A 20,623-nucleotide genomic window follows, 5' to 3' on the forward strand; every position below is an offset into this window, starting at 1 on the left:
GATCAGATGCGGAGGATGCTAGGATGACAGATGAGTATGAGAGATGGTTTGCACAACTACGGCCAGTGCCATTGACAAATCCGTATATTCCAGTACCGAGGCGATAGGAGGACTTCCCACTCATCAGAGAGGAGGAGGGAGATGATGAGGATGAGGAGGAGGAGGGCGGGGATGAGGATGGAGATGAGGATGGGGAGGATGAGGATGGAGATGAGGATGGGGATGAGGATGGGGATGATGAGGATGGAGATGAGGATGGGGATGGAGATGAGGATGGGGATGACGAGCAGGAGGCATTGTAGGATATTCCCATAGAGCCATAGCGAGTCAGCAGGATCTCATTGTGACATTAGAGAGACAATAGGATCAGTTCAGAGCGGAGATAGCCAGACTCACAGCAGCTTGAGATGCAGCGATTACTCAGGCACAGCGAGAAGAATAGAGAGTCACTGAGTATATTGGGTCAATCCAGGATGCTAGTGCATGGGAGATGGCACAGATGCTGGTAGAGACTGGAGAGGAGATATGCCATTGGAGGGCACTATATGAGGGTGTTGTTCCACCAGAGTAGAGAGCAGCTTCATATCGGGCATGATTAAGGACAGAGAGTAGGGCACGCTCTCAGAGGTCATTGAGCAGCATGGTAGTGAGTGGACCTATGAGACCACCACAACCAGGACCAGGAGGGACATCATCTGCAAGACATTGCAAGGATGAGGAGGATAGAGGGAGCACCCAGTGATAGAGGTACATGCTCCTTAGGATAGACAGTGGACATTATGTTGTTTGACATTTTATAGTCAGCCTGCGGGCCATACTTAGGATAGACAGTGCAATTTTGTACTTCGATATTATTGTGACATATGATATGATATGCATCGATATGATGGGATGCAATGTGTTATGATTGATGTTATTTTCTATGTATGGATGACTTATGCACTATTTATGTACCATTGTGGAACATGTATGGATGTATTTTTTTATGTTTTTGTGATGCATTTATAATATGAAATGGATAAGATGCTTGATATGATGCAAATGTACTAACTAATGAATGCAGGATGTAGCATGTGTGTTTGGGGAAATCAGAGCACTAGACCAAAATGACTATCCAAACTGACGAAAGAAATGTTAGTAAGAAGAAATGAGACAAAGGACAGTTAGAGACGAAGAAAAACTTGCTTTCAGTAAGGCACTTTGTAGGTGAGAACCTTTATTTTAATGTAGAAAAATGGATGCGTAGCATCATGGCATGGAAGGCCAGAGCTGAAATGCAACCCTTTTTACAAAAGACAGACACATCATAGACAAACAACAATCACAACAAAAAGAAAGGGACCATGAACCATCCCAGTCACTCCAAATCACTCAGTGACATCATCGAGCAACATAGGAACATGATTGAAGATAAATCAATAAAAAGATAAGATGCACAAATTCCAACAAGTCAAACAAACATCTTGATCTTCATTGTGAAAAGTTGAAAGTGCTGATAGGATGATCATGCTGTCTAGTTTCAGGACATGTGGTACCCCGTCTAAGACAGGACATGGTCTAGTTTTGAGTTTACCACACCCTGTATAAGACTCATGATAGTGTGCCAAGGACAAATAAATTTGCGGTTGATTGACATGACAAGTGCGATCAGTTTGAATGTTTGGTTTGAGTGAAAAGTTCATCTGTTAATGCGTGATTTCATTAAAGCACAATGTGTGATTGCGTGTCATTGGAGGGATGCTCAGTGATCTGTCTTATGCACAAAAAGAGATCCTTTATTGACAAAATGCAAAATGCTTTTTTTTGGATTTGGAGTTTCTTCAGGACATTATTTGATTTTTTTGGATTTTTTCAGGACATTTTTCAATTTTTTAGAGATTTTTTCAGGACATTTTTCAATTTTTTAGAGATTTTGCCCCCAGTGTCTAGCAAGGCAAGGAATATGACAGGTGAATAAATAGGCTTGCTGAAATAATGGTGTATAGAGGGAAGACAAAGGCCTATTATCATGGAGACAATACGGATGCAATTTCCAAGGGCTATTGCGTGATGGGACAAAAGATTGGATATGACAATGTAAAGCAGTGATGTGGCATGAGGGACATGTCAAGAGGTTTTTTTGAAACCATATTTAAATTTTGCGTCCTTATGTCAGATCAAGATCAAGGAATGAAAAAGAGTGTATGGATAGTGATAAGATATGGATAGGATAAGCAAGACCAAGAATGGATAAGGGACATGGAATGAAGGTCGGGGTAGGATACGGGATAGTGGCAAAAAGTTGCAATAAGACAGGGAATATGGATGAAAAGTTATAATATGCAAATGGATAAATGACCAAAAGCTATGATAGACTGAAAGCTACAAACAAGATGCATGATGCTCATGATGATCTTCAGCCTTGTCAAGATCAAAGGTGGAAAAAGGAAACTGGGCATGAGAGACAATAGGATATGAAGGGTAATGACAGGGGTTCGATAGGTTAATGAAGGAGGAAATCTGCCCCCAAGTGTGGTGTGCAAGAAGTTCATAGACTATGCATGATGCCTGTTTGCTAGGTTTTCATCACGGTACTTGCCCAAGGCACTTGTTTGCCAGGTTTTCACCAAAGGACGAATTATTTTTTCTTTACTTTTTTCTTTTGTCTTTTTTTTTTTTCTCACTTTTATTTTTTGATTTTTTTTGACTTTTTCAAATAGAAGATGGACACATGATAGGGGATGGAAGAAGGACAAGCATCTTTTTTTTTTTTGGATAGTAGCCTTGAAAAAAAAAAAATGGACCATGACCTTTAAAAGTATGCTCAAAGACGTTGGTAGGATAAGGACATGGAAAATGAGATGAAACTAAGGCAAGGATTTATGCAAAGGATGGGATTAAAGGGATGGAAGGATGGAAAATATGCATTGGATAATGGATAGGGTATTGGAAGAATTGGGCTTCAGTGGATGGAAATGAAGGCAAGATTGACATTGGCACACACCTTGAGGGGTGATGGACTGATGGAGGACAAATGTATTTTGGATATTGAGATTTTGACGAAGGAACGACTATGGATTTTGGGACATAAGGGCCCAAAATGGATGAAGAAGGTGATGGAGGAACAAATTTGAGAGGTTTGGATGGAGGAATAGAAACTTTGGATGCCAAGTTGGATGTTTCTTTTTGTGCTTCAAGAAGCTGCTTAGAGATCCACATGGTTTTTGATTTTTCATGCTTTTGTGGTTCCTTGGAGTGCATTGCTTGCACAAGGGATTTAGGAACCCATATATATTTTGACTTTTCTTTATTTTTCTTAGTGGGCCTTTGTGGCCTTTTGGATATTTCTTTTTCTTTAGAGATCATATTTTTCTTTCTTTTGACATGTCGATTATATTGGACATGTTGATCCTTGAATACATGTGGATTGCTAGACTTATGACGTTTATACTTAGCATCCAAATTTCTTGGAGGGGGAAATGAATGCTGGTGTGGATGGGAATGATATGGAGGCCTATGGGATGGATGGCATTTACTCAAGGATGTGTGCCTTTGCTGACCTTGCATAGAGGATGAAGGGATATAAGGACCTAAGATGGATGGAAGGGATGATGGGGAAGGGATATGTTTGGATTTTGATGGAGGGATACCAACGTCTTGAGAGTGAGTTGTGTAGACATGACCCTTAAGATCTTCTTTAACATGAAGGGATTCTTGCTTATGGAGATCTACTCCTTTTCCTTTATGAATATCTTGACTTGTAGGATACTCTTTTCTTTGGAAAAAAGACGTGAGTCCATTATGAAGTGGATATGATATGAGAGAAATAATGAGATCTTGAAGTGGATTGGATTGCACGAAAGTGGAAGAACCCATTATGCATGTCGAGGGTTCATGAACATCTTGCACTGACACATTAGAATCATGAAGGGGATTAGGATCATGAGGGGGACTAGAATTGTGTAGTGGACATGGTTCAATGACAGGCTCTTCAAGAGATGGAATGGGAGAAATAATGGGATCATCAAAAGAAATGCGATCTTGGAGTGTATATGGAGGATTAAGACAAGGAGGTGGAGGAACAAATGGATCTTGTGGAGGATCTGAAGGAATAATTTGATCTTGACAAGGAGGAAGATCATGGGAATCCTCTTTAAAGGTGCTTTGCTCTTGACTTTTAATGGGATCATCAGAAAGGATGGAAGGGATATCTTGATCTTTCTTAGGAAGTGGAATGTCAATGGGATTTGAAAGGACATTTTTTTTCATGAAATGGAAGGGGATCATTTGGGATTGGATGGACCGGGATATCTTGATCTTTCCCGGGGAAAGGAGTGTCAATAGGACTTTGGATAGGATGGACAAGAATAGGGGAATCATCATGAGTGTCTGGGAATATGGGGTCCTGGTCAAAAATTGGATGGGATGATAAGGTTTCAAGATCTTGATCTTCATCCATTTCAAGACACGTTTCTTCATGCTCTAAATTATCCTCTTGACATGGGGTTGGACTTTGGATATGCATGGAGGATTCTGACAAGGAATCAATATTTTGGCATGAAGGAAATGCACTTTGAACATTTGTGATGGATTCTGGCAAGGAATCAATGCTTGAACATGAGGAAGAGGGACTTCAAATGGGGTCCTCTAAAACAGGTAATGGCAATAAAGTGCATGGTGGCATTGGATCTTGTATTTCTGAAACATGACAAGGATGTGCATCATGAATTGAATTATCATGGCAATCAATTATGGATAGCTCTTGGATAATTGCATCCTTGGGTGTATTGCTTGATGAGGATAATATGGAAGGTTCTTGTGAAACTTCTAGAGGTGTAGGGATAGATGCCACTGGAGAGTCAATTTGTTTGCGGGGAGATGAGGCATTGCTAGACATAAGTGTATTATTTTGATTTTCCTCAAAGAACTCACTTGGTAGTTTCCTTAAGATCATTGTAATAAAGCCACCTTTCTTTCGAGGTTTTGACATATTTGTATCTAGAATTTGAACTTGTTTGGCAAGGAGTTGGTTTGATGTCATGTTTTGATATTGGACTTGGTTCAATTGTTCTGACATGTTTGAAACTTGGGTTGGTGTGTGCTGCAACCTTTGTTTTTGAATGTTTGGTTGTATTTGTTGACATTGATATGTTGATTGAACTTGAACTTGTTGATATTCCACCATTGGTTGGACTATTTGTTGACATTGTATGGTTGGTTGGACATATTGTTGAAATTGGACCATTGGTTGTATTGGTTGTATATGTTGAAATTGTTGAACAATTGGTTGTGATGGTTGAAAATCTGATTGATAGTAAACACCTTGTTGTGGAGGCACGTAATGTTGAAATTGATGTTGTCTCCTTTCTTGAAATTGTTTCATCATCTCTATTTGAGAGAGGAGAGCTGGTATGTCTGATCGTTCAAGAAGAGATCTTACATCAATTGGCTCAATCTTTGGATTTTAACCTGGAAATTTTTGAAACACTTTGGACATTTGTGATCTATTCTTCTCAATGTTTTTCACTCTTTGTTCCAATATCTCTTCTTCTTGAGCTAGTTTCTCCTCTAGTTTTTGTATTTGGAGACTTGTTTCATCATAAAGAGTTTGATCGATATTGCCTTGTTGTTGGGTTCGATATAATTGTGATTGCCTTGGATTAAAATTTGATTACATTGCCGGTTGATATGTCAAACTTTGTTGCATCATTGGTGCTTGGAACCTTGTTTCAATAGACATGTCACTATGCAAATGCAATATTTTTGGAATTTTTCAAGGATAATGTATGATATGCAACTAAATGCAAACTAAATAGATGAAAATGCAATCTATGGCAAGAATGCAACCTATGTTTTTGGTTGTTTTTTGAAGATTTTGACAAACTTTTGGAATGAAAATCTAAAAGAGACCCTTAGGAAATTGAAATAATTTCTAGACCTCAAAGGACAAAAGGACCAAGTGACAAAAGGACAAAATGACAATGTCTCCCCTATATGCTTGGATACTAAGCTAGGTTTGACCAAATGACAATAATGACAAAAGAGAAAAGGTTTGATAAGGTCCAGACCTCCTAACAATGACTTAGGGTTTAGCAAAGATTTGGATTACTCAAGTATGACAAAACCTAGTTTTAACACTATATGCAAAGGGACAATTACTATGCAAATAACCCTAATATGATATGATAATGACCCAAACTTAATGAAGAGACCTAGGGTATGCAAATATGAATGTATGACAATGGTATGACTTTAATGCAAGAGGACACATGTAAATGGATGACCCTTATTGATATGCAAAGGAGTATGACTTAGGTGAAACCTAACCTTGGTACTTGACAATGAACTTTGCAAAATGCAACCTAGGATGAACCTAAATCTAAGCGACATGAATGTTGAGACAAGATTTTTGACCAATGTTTGACAACCATGTTTGAAGGTGTTTTTGAATTTTGTTGGATGAATGTCTCTTGTGTTTTACCTTATTTTGAATCAATTTGTCTTGCTTTTGAAATGAGATGCAATTCAACTTTTGACAAGTAAAGAAGACAAGATATTTTAACATAGACTCAAGACAATCATGCTCATTCACACATTTCTTATGGTAGGCAAGGACATTAGGTACTTGAGAGGTAGACTCATTATGGGATTCAAGGAGAATACATAGATTCTTGACCCCACGGGCTCCCCTCCACGGCACTCACTTCTCAGGGCAGCCAAGCATCAATCCCCATGGAAATCTCCCCATGGCGAACTTAGTATCTCTTCCAAGTATCCGAACTTGTCCTTCTCAAGCAACTAGAAGGGCTTTTGGCCTCTAAAAACAAGGTGTTTAGTCAGGATTTTTGTTAAGCGTTACTCCATGATGTCACGCAAGCATGATTGAGACATTAAGCCCATCAAGATACCAAAAAAATGTAGTCACGCAAGCACAATTTAGACCATGAGGTCCTACTTAGATGTTGATATGAGAAAGAGTTCAAGGGTCATCACTTCCCAAGTAACTACAATTCCCACGTAACCCTTCCTTCAAAGCTTTCGCTCATCAGGTATTTTTGTATAGTGAGTTAGAATGCCAAGGTATTCTAGCCATACTCACTTTGGGTCATTCCCTTCTCACGATTATCACTTACTTGCAAAAGCAAATGGTCGGGAAGGCAAGCCCTCTAAAGGTGACACACAATCAAAGACATGAGCATGGTATTGAAGATCTGGATTTCTGATCACCCTAAGAAGGATGAGAGCATACTCTCCTACTCCAATGTCACACTCAACAATCAAAGCAAAAACATGTTCATTCCAACCTATTTAGAAATCATACTAGGTGCCTAAAAATTAATTGCAAACACAAGGTTTAGTTGTTTCTCCAAGGCAACCTGCAAAACCCAAGTTAGAAGTTTGAGGTGTTTATTCTTTGACTATCGATTCTGCATAAAACATGTTAGTAGTTTCAATTGTTGTCTTTGCCATGCGTATGCCAAGATGCTGCACAGATAATTAGTACCAAAAACCAAAAAGCAGAAAATAGAATGCAAAAACAAACAATTCTCAAATAAAACACTGCATTTTTACCTCTGTTTCTAGACTTTAAACAGGCGCAGAACCCATGACACAGGCACAGAACTCATAACACAAGTGCAGAATGTCTCTAACACAAGCGCAAAATGCTTAACATAGGTGCAAGTTGTCTTACACAGGCGCAGAAGTTCCCAGAAAACCCTGCACTACCCTATTTTTGGGTTTTTTTGACCTGCAAATCAACTCAAAAGCACTCAAAAACACAGTAAAGGGGTTAGATGGTTAGTGTTCACATCGGGTTCACCAATTAATGTAGCTAGGAAATTGGTAAATCATCACAAGAAAATCAATTATTAGTCATATCTCAATCACAAAAGCTGAAATGCAGTGATAACAATCCTAATTACATCCAATAAAGACATGCAAATAAAACATTCAAAACTAAAGATTATGCAAACCCAATGTGGATTTGAATGCTTCCTTCATGCGGCTCCATTGTTCTTCTTTCTTCTCCAAATAGCTTTGTTGTAGATCTCACCTACTAGTGCATGATCATAATATGAAAGCAAGTAGACAAGATGATTGCTCAAGAGTACTCTAAGCGTGATTTGACAAAGTGATTATAAATTCGATAATCTGATTATTAGGGGCTTAGATTGAAGAAATTCATCCAATTTATAGATAAATTGGAGAAATGATCAAATTAGCATGATAATGATTCGAATGGAAATTCAAATCAAGAATAGCAAAATTATGACATGTGTATGACAAATTGCTATGCAAGGATTTTATGACAAATTTCTATGTCAAGAATTGATTGATTGTCAATTATGACAAATTATGACAAATTTCTATGTCATTCCCATGAAATTAGGAGAAAAATAGGAGAGAATTGAAATTAGGAACTAGAAAAAATAGAAAATTAGAAAATGAGGAATTTAAGAAATTAGGAAATTGATGGAAAATAGGAAATTAGGAATTAGGTAAATTAATTAATAATTTGTCATTTATTAATTAATTCACAAAAAGAGGAATAATTAGCCAATTAAATGAACATTTAATTGCGATGAGAAGACTTAGGACAAATAAATAATTTATTAGTCCTAAAGGGAGAAATGACAAACAAGGTTAAATGATTAAATCATGAAACCCTAAAAGATGAATTAACAATGCAAGAATGACAATTAGGTCTTGATGAAAGATAATTGATGTTGATTCGATTATGATCATGATTCTGACTGACAAAGGACCAATGCTGATAAATGATTTGATTGATAAATGCGCCAATTGACGAGGAACAATGACCAATTGATCCAAATTGACATAATTGAGACAAACAACGATCGATGACAAATCGATCGCAAAATGACAAAATTGACAAGAGGACAAGAATCGATGACAAAATAGATTGCAAGACGACAAGATTGAAAATGACAACGATCAATGACAAATTGATTGTAAAATGACAAGATCAAACATAACAATGATTGATGACAAATTGATCACCAGATGATAAGATTGATAAGAGGACAAAACCCTAATTAGGATTGACGATGTCCAAAATGATGACAAATGAGCACGCACATTGATATGATAGGATAAAATCGAACAAAATCATAACTGGATAGTGTTGTCGACAAGACCAAATTTGAGAGCGAGACAAATGAAGAATGTAGAAGAATGACTCGATGCTCGCAAATGATAAAAACCAAGTGCGAATCATAGAAGAAATGTTAATGTGACGCAAAAAACTAAAATGAGGCAATGTGCAAATGTTAAAGTATGATCCCGCAAGCATTGACCATTTTTAGGTGTCTACAATACATATACATATATATATACAGATATATATATATATATATATATATACATATATATACATATATATATATACATATAAATACATATATACATATATATACATTTATCTGTATATATATGTATATATATATGTGTGTGTGTGTATATATAAATATACATAAATATATATTAAATTAATTTTTAAACAAAAAAAATTGGGAAAAAGCATTTTTTTTATAACCTAGGGTTCGGGAAAAATGAAGGTCGACCCCACTGTGTGTTAGCATAGTGGGTCGTCGGCGGCTCGGCCGCCACTGTGGCTCCACACAGTGGATGACATGGAGGCCGCCACTATGGGAAGCCACAATGGAGGTGGGGGCCTCCTACTGCAGGTAACCTCTGTGGAAGGGCCCGGTCGCCACTGTGTATTCCCACAGTGGGCGGTGCCTTGCCACCACTGTGGGGGTACCCAGTGGCACCCCCGCCCAATGCCTTTCTAACCAACTCCACTCCTTCACCGTATCCACCATGGCCGCTGCCTCCGCCACTGTTGCCCACTCGGCCCTGCACAAAACAAAAATAAATTCGAAACCCTAACCTAGTTTGGGTTAGGGTATTCAAAAATTAATCATATGAATTATGAAATGAAAAATATAATAGGGTTTATTCATATATATATTCTTAGTTAGGGTTTACATGGACATTTTATAAATATGTGAAAATTATTATAATATTTAAATATATATATATATATATATATATATATATATATATATATATATATATATATATATAGTTTGAAAATATGAATGGCTATGGTAAATTTTAGATTAAACATTTTATTAAGTGTTTATAAATTATATATGTTTTAATAGGCATAAGGGCAAATATTTGTTTTGATAAACATAAGGATATTTTTAAAAAATGATGTTTAAAATTATATTATATTTTTTGGAGTTTAATCTGATATAGGTCTTTGAGATTAAACTTTATAGGAAAATATTCCCTATGAATTTAATTGACCCTATGTCAATTTAGTGTAATCATATTTTAATTATTATTAAAATAAGTTTTGGTTATTATAAACTAAGTGCTAGGACTAATTTATTTAGTTCCTAAAAACAATTAATGGTTATTGGAGATTAATTTTATCTACGCCAATTAATTGACTAAATTAATTTATTGATTAAAATCGATGAGATCATAAATAATTCTTTTAGTGTTCCACATTTGATTTAAATTAATATCACTTACTAGAGTTAGTAGTTAGGGTTAGCTCACATAGTAGAGACAAACTTGCTAGTGCATTTCATGTTAGCAAATTTAATGTTATTAAGTTGTGATTTTTTTTAAAAAAGTTATCCCGTTCGTGCCCAAAGTTTGGGCATGACATAGTGTGGCAGGTGAATCGGGAGGGCAGGTCCGCTAAAGGTTAAAAACATACAAACAAAATGAAAATAAAACATGGAAGACAAGTGGTTAATTCCCTTAAACAAAACCAAGTGTTATCTATCTAAAAAAAAATGCACACAAGAACTAATCTAGTGGGAATATTGTCTTCTATACAACATCCTGCAAAGAAAACATATTAGTAGTCTCAAATGAGGCTTTGGACTGCTCGGATGAAGTCTGTAAAACTCAAAAATCTGATCAGTAACACAAATTATGCAGATATAGTGCTCACGTTGTTCTGTGGATGCTAACACCAAACCGCGAGTGCTTGAACTAAATTAGAGACAGTGGAAAAACCGACAGACAGTAAACAAAAATAAAAATATAGCAAATAGAAAGTAATACTAGTGATCACGTTGTTCTATAGTTGGTCACACCAAAGTGCTCGCGCTTGTGCTAAAATGTCGTTAGCAAAAGAAAAAATTGAATAAAACAAGCTAGCTATTTTTTATTTTATTTTTTACATGAATTTATCCATTTAATATGTTTTCTAATAACTAGTTAGAAAAACAGAAAGGAGAATGAGTGAAAATAAAAATAGGGAAGTGAATGGAGAGAGGTTGTAGGAAGACACAACATTCCCACAACAATCACGTTTAAATACAAACTGTTCTGCAAGCGAGAAGGAAAATTCAAATTTGCAAGTGGTCGCGCCAAAATGCTCGCTCCAAACCCATATCACTCATGCTGGAATGCAGTCGCTCGTGCTAATCTAGAACCTTCGACAAAAACTCACAAAAAACTTCAATAAAATGGTTATATTAGGGACGTGGGTCCCATTGGACGTGCCAGAATGAAGTAGGTTAAAATGGTGGAAGGAAATAAATAGTCAAAGAAAAACAAAACATACAATTAAACAAATGAATAAGTTATACCTTCATTTTTTACCTTATTCCTCAGATTGAGCGAGATGAGGTTGAAGTAGCGCCCCTTCTCCAACCTGATTGGATGTGCTCTTCTTGATGGATGTGGAATGCTCTCCAAATGCATAACAAGATTAGAATGATTTGATAGGATTTGGATTTGGATTTGATGAAGGATCATGAGGACATGATAATTATATGATAGAGGAAGATAGAGGAAGAAAGGGGCAGAACAAGATTAGAGGACGATTCCATGTAGTTTGTGAGGAAATGAGACTCCAATTTATAAATTGGAGGAGAGCAATGGAGGGCCAAGATTGATTCTGGTATGAAGGGTTGAGATTGATTTGGGATGAAAGACATGGATCAAGGTATATTGGGAGAATAAAAAGGAATATGAAAATCCTTGGGGAAAGGAGAGGAAATAAAAATTCCAAGATAAAGGATGTGTGGGAAGACTAAATGGATAAATCCTTGGGAAGAGGATGCATGGGGAGATTCAAGAAATTTGAATTTCCTTGAAAGGATCAAAGGTGATGTGGCATGAGTGGAAGAATATAAAATTGGAGAATAATGATAAGTATGGTTTAAGGAAGAATTAATTAGGCTAAGTGGGGATTACAAAAAGTGATTTGTAGGAATCACATGGCTTAAGTTAATTAATTAAGAGGAATTTAGAAGACTAAATGATTTGGTTGACTTTAGCTAAATAGGGAAATAATTAATTTATTTGATAAATTAATTATTGGACTATAGTGACAAGAATTATTAAATTTGATTTAATTAACCTTAAGAAGAAGGGAATTAACATAATTAAATTGGTTAATTATGATGACAGGCTTAAATTAATTAAACATTACTTTTAGGTGTCTACAAACTGTATTCTAGTCAAGATGCAAATACGATCAACTCGATCATTACATGCAATGTAAGATGAGCTTTCTTATAAAAGTTAGGCAATATGGATATGTGAGAACACAATCATGACATGTGGCTCAATGAGATAAAATGGTAGGTAGCGGTAGGTAGGAGAAATAATATAATATTCCATAAGAGGTGGATCATGCACCGAAGGTGGAATGTAACAACAAGATAAGACCACAAAAGGGGAAATTTCTCCTACATGCATCATCCCTATGTGTACAGTTCCCTAAGTGTCTCATATCCAAACTACTATGAAATGCATTACCCTAATTAAACTTAAGTAAAGTGTAATTATGAGACATAATTTAAACCAACACTTCCCCTTAAGTGCAACGTAGGGGAATGTAGACTCAAGCTAACAATAGAAGATGGGTCTTGACTACTAGGCCATGTTAGGTATCCATGTACAAATGCAAATGCAAACAAAGAAATTCAATGCAATCTCCCACAAATGGAGAAAGAGAGAAAACCCCAATGGGAGAAAACTTCCCCCCAAAAGAGAGATGAAAACTATACAAAAGAACTCTCAAATAAGTATGAGAAGGACAAAACCCCATGTGAGGAAAAATTCCCCCCCCCCCCATAAGAAAGAAGAAGAGAGACCAAGTAGCCCCCCCTTAATGGAGAATATGCACCAATGGTAGAAGCTCAAAACTTAATGAAAAAAATACTCCATGATCATCAAACAACATTCCTCTCCTTAGGAAGAAACAAAACCAAAGATGTATCCATTAAGTCTCACCAATCATGAAGGGAAGATGTAGGAAAAAAAATCAAGATGTATGGAGTCTCTGAAACTTTCTCAAGTGTCCCCATGTTGATGTTGAAATTTACCCCTCCAAATTAGGTGTATCAGTCCACACTACTAAAAAATGCACTCCAAGATCAAGTAGAGATGAATGTAGAACATGATCCAAAGACACACATGTCTCCTCTAAGGATAAAGAGACCTCCTCCAAGTGTTGTACATAAGTATCCACAATCATATCAACCTCAAAAGAATGATCATGTAGAGAATGAATAAAAGTGTTAGAGTGTTCCCTCGCACCAATCGAAGAAGAATCATCTTTGTCAAAGAGAAGATGAATGTCATCAATGATGTCTCTCAAATCTACAATGTACGACTGCACAAACAAACCTACAATGTCTTTCAAGTAGTCATCCCAAGAAACTAAAGTTGGAAGACAAGGAATATCTCACTACACTGAATCACAAGAAGGCAAAAATATTGCAATATCTACATCATCAGGTGCAATAGGTGATGTAATATCAATAGGAGGAGATGAAATGAAAGGCTCAAGAATGGGTTCACATGTGAGAATACCCAAGTTCAAGTACCCAAAATTCTCCTCTATATCTAAATCATCATGTGAAGAATCAACCCCATCGATAGGACCAAAATGTGCAAAGGAGTACTACCAAGATGTATGATCAACCTCCCCAGTTGCAATGATAGCTCTACTCTCCAAGTCTCTAGTTATAACTGAATCAACTGTGAACTCCATAGTTTTCTGTGTTGCCCTGTGAGTGATTTGATAGATGGAAAGAATATTGTTTGTCAAATGGGGTACACACAACACATCATTGAAGGAGTTATCCCCAATGGCAATAGATCCTTTCTCAATCACATCCATATATGTATGATTACCCATCAAAATCGGTGTCATGTTGCAAGGCTCAAATCAAGAGAACATAGAATATGAAGATTCCATATAATGAGAAGCTCCTGAATCTAGAATTCGTCTCCCTGAATCATGACTTGTAGTAGCACAGAGAAGTTATCTTTTACTTGTCCCAAAAGTGTGATCCTTCCCTTTATCCTTTTCTTTGGAAGAAGAAGCCGAAGTAGACATTCTAGAAGGCAAACTAATTCTATTCTTCTCAAAAAGATGTTTCAATTCATTAATATCTTTCTTGTAACAATGGTGTTCATCACGTCCTAACTTCTTGAAATATGCACAAAAAAAATTGTCCTTATATGATTTCCTCTTAGGTGAGGATGTAGAATCACCTTGTTGTGGAGAGGATGATTGTGCTCCATCATGTTGTGGATTTGGCTTAGACTTCTTTTTGTTCTTGCATTTTCCTTGATTGCTTTGTTTCCCTTTATTATCCACCAAAGCTTGTGACTTTGAAGATTTGAGAATCCCTATCTTGGTGAGCTTAGATTGCTCAAGAATCAACATCTTCATGAATGCATCAAATGATGGTGGAGTGTATGAGGCACCTTGACCCAATAGATGGGTGTGAAAGATAGAAACAAAGGTTGCATACTCTAATGGAAGCTTGTCCAACAATTTGTAAACCAATTGAGCATCCTTCTTGTCAATGTCATAATCCTTAAGATTTACTCTTAGCTCATTTTCTTTCATGACATAATCTTGGATTATATCAAAATCCTTGGGATCCAATGTTGTTAGTTGACCATCAAACTTGAACATACAATTTCTCATAAATATCCCAAGCCTCTTTAAATGTAGTGCATTTCTCAATGTTAAAAATGAGGTCATCTAATACATAATTTCTCAAAGTTCCAAGTTCCATAGAATTTTTAGTGAGCTATTCAACTTGAGCATTAGGATTGGCCTTAGGATCAGGTGGTGTTGTTATTGTTCCATTTACATAATGAATGAGTCCTTTTTCCATTAACTTACTCCATGGTTTAATTTTCCATGATGCATAATTATGTGGAGTCACTAATACATTTGGTCTAGATTTCCAATGGAGGTTTCTGACGAAGAAGGTATATTGTGAGGCAATTTGATTTTTTTTTTGACAAAATGCCCGAATTCGTCAGAATTTAGATGGTAATTTCACATTTGGTTTGAATGGAGAAGGCATTAGTAATAAAATTTGTTTTTTTTTCAAAAAAGTGTTCGAGTTCATCGGAATTCCGACGACAAGGGGCATTACTTAAAAAAAAAAAAAAAGAGGGAAAGTCATTTGTGCATTGCAATCTTGTGCAGGCATCTGCGTCAACTTCAACCCCTGACAAGATCAAACCCATGTCAAATTAATTTGTGCATTGCAATCCCATGTAGGAGGTAGATTCTTCACCTTAATTTCAGATTTCCAATCTCGTGTAGGTCTTCATAAGATGTTCTTTTGAGTTTGATGGTGCAGGCATAAAAAAAGGTGATAAACAGTAATGCATTAGAAGTGAGGGTTTTTTATGTTGTTGTTGTTGCCCAAAGTTCCATGATTGGTATCACCTTCTAACTTATAAATGGATTTAAGCTCAGAAAAATTAGCACATTGGCAAACAAAAGGAGCATGTCTCTCATACAATGGGTCTATGAGTGACTTGATAAAATTTTATAGAAAAATTGAAAATTTGAGGATCACATCTTTCACACTTACAATTTTAAGAGGTAAAATGATGGATGCCAAATGATTCCAAGGCAAGGTTGTTCCCTTCAATAATTAATTTGGCGATCCTAGCAAGTGCTTTAAAGCTTGTCAATGAGGTATCTAAGGATTTTAATTAAATATCAGGGAGACTACACAATTTTTTACGTCTTCACCTATGAACCCTTACTCGAAATGAATGTTGGATTTTAGTGAGCAATAGAGGTCAACCATAGACTCTAAATACGGTCTCATTAGGTTACATACATTCTAGGAGGAAGTTATTTGATAAGGATTGGTCCATTATTTGGTCTAAGTTTGTCATATTGTTGCTAAATGTTTTCATCAAAGCAATGAAGAGGAGCCTCTAGGTCCAATGAAGAAGGATTAAGGATGTTCATTCCAAAAAGAATCTTCATGAATTTATTATAACGTGCAATTGAGGTACTCATGATCTAGAGGAATTGTATTTCACCAAGTATTTTTGCTAACTCAATAATGCAAACCCACTCATCAAGCTTAGGTTGTTCCAAAGTGGCTTTTCAAGTAGGGAATTAAGTTACGAAATGTTGTAGAGATTTGGAAGGGATGCCATGTTTGGTTTCATCTTGAGATCATCCTTTGGCAGTAATTAGTGATTAGTGGCTTCTTCAAGTGAGGATAGAGATTTAGATGTTTGGAATACAAACTTGGCTAAGTGGGTGCCCATAATTGTCCTAAGGGAATATATAAGCATCCATTCAGTATCCCACAATGATGTGATTAATAGCACATCGCATGCCAAAAAGTATTAACCACATTTTCATCATAAAATATATCATTAGAGTAAAATAACACAATACAACATTAGTGATTAATTGTTGAGGGCGGTTGCAATTTCTAGGTGGGCAATAGCTAGGTGGATGGATTTGTATTTTCTCTAGGTCAATGGGTTTGTTTGTACTTTAAGAATTCCCAATATCTTATAAGTGGTGTCAGGGTCACAATTTGTAATTAACATACAACATAAAGAGAGTCTATATGACCCCAAACCATTTTCTTACTGTCTCGGGTTACCCTACTTTAGGGTATTGGCAATTTTTACTAGATATTCTCTAACTTTGTAAAAATGAATGAAAATGGATGAAATCGAAGGGAAATGATAAAGAATCCACTCCTCTAACATATCCAATGGATCTCCCAAGTCGGTGAAGCATTTAATACAAAGAAAATTTCATTTTAGTATACTTTTACGTCTGATAACACAAGAAATCACTAATAGTATTTGGATGGGCCCTTACTTAAATAAAGATAAGCTTGATAGGTCATCACTTCGAATTAACTAAGAATCCATTATTTTCCATCTACTTGACCAAAATTTGAAACAAATCAATTCGGACTTGGATTTCTTTTGGAGGAAGCCTTCTTTTTCCTTTCCTTATACTCCTTATAATTATACAAATATTAGCCTAAAGATCTTTCATTTGGCCCATCTATCCCCATTTGATTCTAAAGTCAACAACTCTAACAAATTTATATAGTTTGGTAATGGAATTCTCTAAGGCTTTCACCACATTGACAACATGAGATGTATCCACAATTAACCCCATACATTCATTCAAGAATTGTGGAGAAAAACCAAATGAAATAGATTAAATTTCTGACTGTCCTAAGGGTATTAATTGTCACAGACATAGTTTTACTAGTGATATTGTTTTTGTTTTGACAGAGTTGTGTTTGTGAACCCAAGTGTGGACATGTAATGGAGTCATGAGATGTCTTAAGACTACATAAATACTTAACAACATAGTGTGTAGGCACCTAAAATATGAAAGGACTACATATTGGAAGGAGACAATCATCCATACTTATCACAAGCTTGTGCAGCTCATGTAGACTCAAGGTGAGTTGCAAAATGACCATCAATGAGTGTGAACCCTGTCTTCACAAATTATGATCATTTTCCATGATACTTGACTCTATCCTCATGTTGTTGGCTCAATTCATATTAGTTTTCCCAAGCCTAGAAGCCAATTAATGTATCCAAGGGTGTCTAGAAGAATGGACTGTATGATCATTCTCAACAATTTGATCATTCTCAGTTCAACTAAAGGTCCAAATTTCTCATTCTCAATAGTTTGAGTTACAAATATCAATTCTCAACACTTGACAACTCTATATTCTAAGTTCCTTCTGACTTATATTTGATTTTCATGAGTCAACTTATAATTCTTAATTCAGTTATAGGCTAGTATCTTGTGTGTTGATTTTACCTCTTAGTTTGATAAGTTTTTGGGTGGATTTTAATCTCTAATTTTGAGGAAAAAGTTTCCATATAAATTTAATTTCAAAATTCATTTTGAGGGTCTAAGAATTGATTATTTAAGGTCCAATTTTAGTAACACTACTTAGTTTTTTTTTTTCAAAATGCATTTAGCAAGAGGCTGTAGATTGAATACTTGTTCTTTGCTAGTATAGTTTGAAGAATTAATGGAAATGAAGTTCATAGTTAGCAACTGTATTGTTAGTCTTTTTTGATTGCTTGGTATTCTTCTATTTCTTTCATTTTCCTTAGTCCTGAATTAATATTTACATTTATGAAATATCTTCTTTGTTATAATCAATTTGTGCATCTTTCGTGGTGATTGAGGTTAATAATGAAGATGTGAATGAATAGTAGTAGTTGTTCTAGAGCTTTCCTTGGTCTCATTTTCAGGCCAGAATTGGCAATTTTGGCATGATAAATTATTTACATACAAGTTTATTTCTAGATTTTGTTGATAATGTGGGTCTAGGTAATATTGATGATTCATTTTCTTGTAGCCTTGTTCTATCTTTTGTAATTTATTTTAACCTTTTAGCTTAGGCAGATTGATAAATCGACATTTCAACTTGATTAGTGACATTTTCCCCTTGAACAAACTAGCCACATGAACACTTTGTTATCCTGTATCATTGTTACCTTGGGAAGTCTGGAATACCTTTAGTTTCTACTATTTTATAAGAGAGATTAAGTGGTGATACTTAGTCTATTTTGAGTGTGTCAAAAGACCCGTCAACAAAATTGGCTCTAGAGGGAGGGAAACAACAAGTTTGAGTGTATGTCATTGTTCTCTCTTGAGAAGTTCAAGAGGTTTCTAATATTAACTCCCAACAAAGGAAAATTATTAGAGATTGGACTCATCACTAGATCCAAAGGAAATAAAGGAAAATGATAGCCCCATATTCATCTTCACAATCAACACCCATTGTCCAAACAACATCCCAATTTATCATGGTCCCTTTCGTGAATAAAAATTGTAGTTATCTTAGTTGTCCAAACAACATGAACACTTATTTATCTTTCATCGTTGTGACACAACAAAGAGACCTTTGGAGGTCTTGAATACCTTTAGTTTCTACCTCTTTCATATTATTTTTCCCAAACCTAGAAGCCAATTAATGTTACCAAGGGTGTCTAGAAGAATGGACTGTATGATCATTGACTTTGTATGTTGAAACCATTATACATTCCCCTACCTCTGCATCACACACATGAGTCAAGGATGATAGTGTGGTGTGAAAACATCCTAGATGGATGTAACACACTAATTTGATTAATAAACATTCCAATAATATAAAATTCAAATATTATTTGAAGAATTTTATGGTTTCAACTCAAATAGAAAGCATTGCTAAAAAAAAATGAATACATGTTTGTCTAATAAAATAATAATGAGCTCAACATATTATTAAATTCCATTATCAAGGATATGGCACATGTAGAAAAATAGATTTTGGATAACACAAAGATAAAAACTACAAGGAAAGGTTTACACAAAGCACCTATAGACTTTGCTACATGATGTTACTAAAATGGAGCTTACTAATTAGAGTGTGCATCTCAAAGTTTGTTTCTAAATTGACACACTCATTATCATTGATCTATGGAATAGTTAAGAGAACTTCCTTGACTCAAAATTATATTCAATACCATAACAATTCCTTGACCCTATTCTCTATTTTAGACCACTAGTGTCTTAGTCACTTGACCCTATTCTCGATTTTGGACCACTAGTGTCTTAGTCACCAAGCTCAAGAGATTCAATCAATTGTTGAGAATATAATCTTAATGGCAGTTATAGACAAGAGTTATGGCCTTGACAAATGGGGGTGCCAAATAAATAATTTTCCAACAAACATTTTTCAGTTTTCCATTAGGTTTGTCCTTATTTGAATGCTCATTTCAACTTCCAAGAACACTAGTTAGTACTAGGTGTGATGATTCTTTGGTTCCACCAAGATCCCTAATATACTACTTTTAGTAAGTTTTCATTTTTTTGGAAGCTATATAGTGGCTGAATTTGAATCATGTAACAAGAATAGAAGGCCTTCATCTCTACTACAAAGTTTACCCATTTTATAAACACACTCGATTAAAATAAAGATCATTTTGTTAAGCTATATTGTAATTATCAATTTTGTGCTTTATTTTGTTAAGCTATATTGATATTGAAGAACTAGCTACTAACTCCTCGAATTCCTTCAATTTGTTGATCTAGGTCACTTGAGGAAAACAAAGATCAAGGATGATGAACTGATTTGTGTTGATGCTCTGAAGTAAACAAAATAAGTAGTGAGCCCGATTGGAAAGGTCATTTGGCAATTGGACTCCCTTCAGAGCCTAGGTAAGTTGTGACACAAGAACGAGAGGAAAACACTTGGATTTGAATATGAACAACTTGTTTGTCTTCAAGAATTACTTCCCTTCTTCTCTAATT

At 35.6% G+C, this 20,623-nt stretch overlaps 1 protein-coding gene across 1 annotated transcript in view; it reads right to left on the reverse strand.

Annotated features, from left to right (window-relative positions):
• LOC131875938 (glycine-rich cell wall structural protein 1.8-like) overlaps positions 1-20,623 on the reverse strand; it is a 146,363-nt gene that overhangs the window by 81,609 nt on the left and 44,131 nt on the right. Inside the window, exon 2 of the mRNA XM_059220677.1 lies at positions 9,663-9,861. Within this exon, the coding sequence (XP_059076660.1) occupies positions 9,663-9,861 (199 nt within the window). The remainder of the gene's footprint in view (positions 1-9,662; positions 9,862-20,623) is intronic.

This window comes from Cryptomeria japonica, chromosome 5 (genome assembly GCF_030272615.1).
Source record: "Cryptomeria japonica chromosome 5, Sugi_1.0, whole genome shotgun sequence".
Taxonomy (NCBI): domain Eukaryota; kingdom Viridiplantae; phylum Streptophyta; class Pinopsida; order Cupressales; family Cupressaceae; genus Cryptomeria; species Cryptomeria japonica.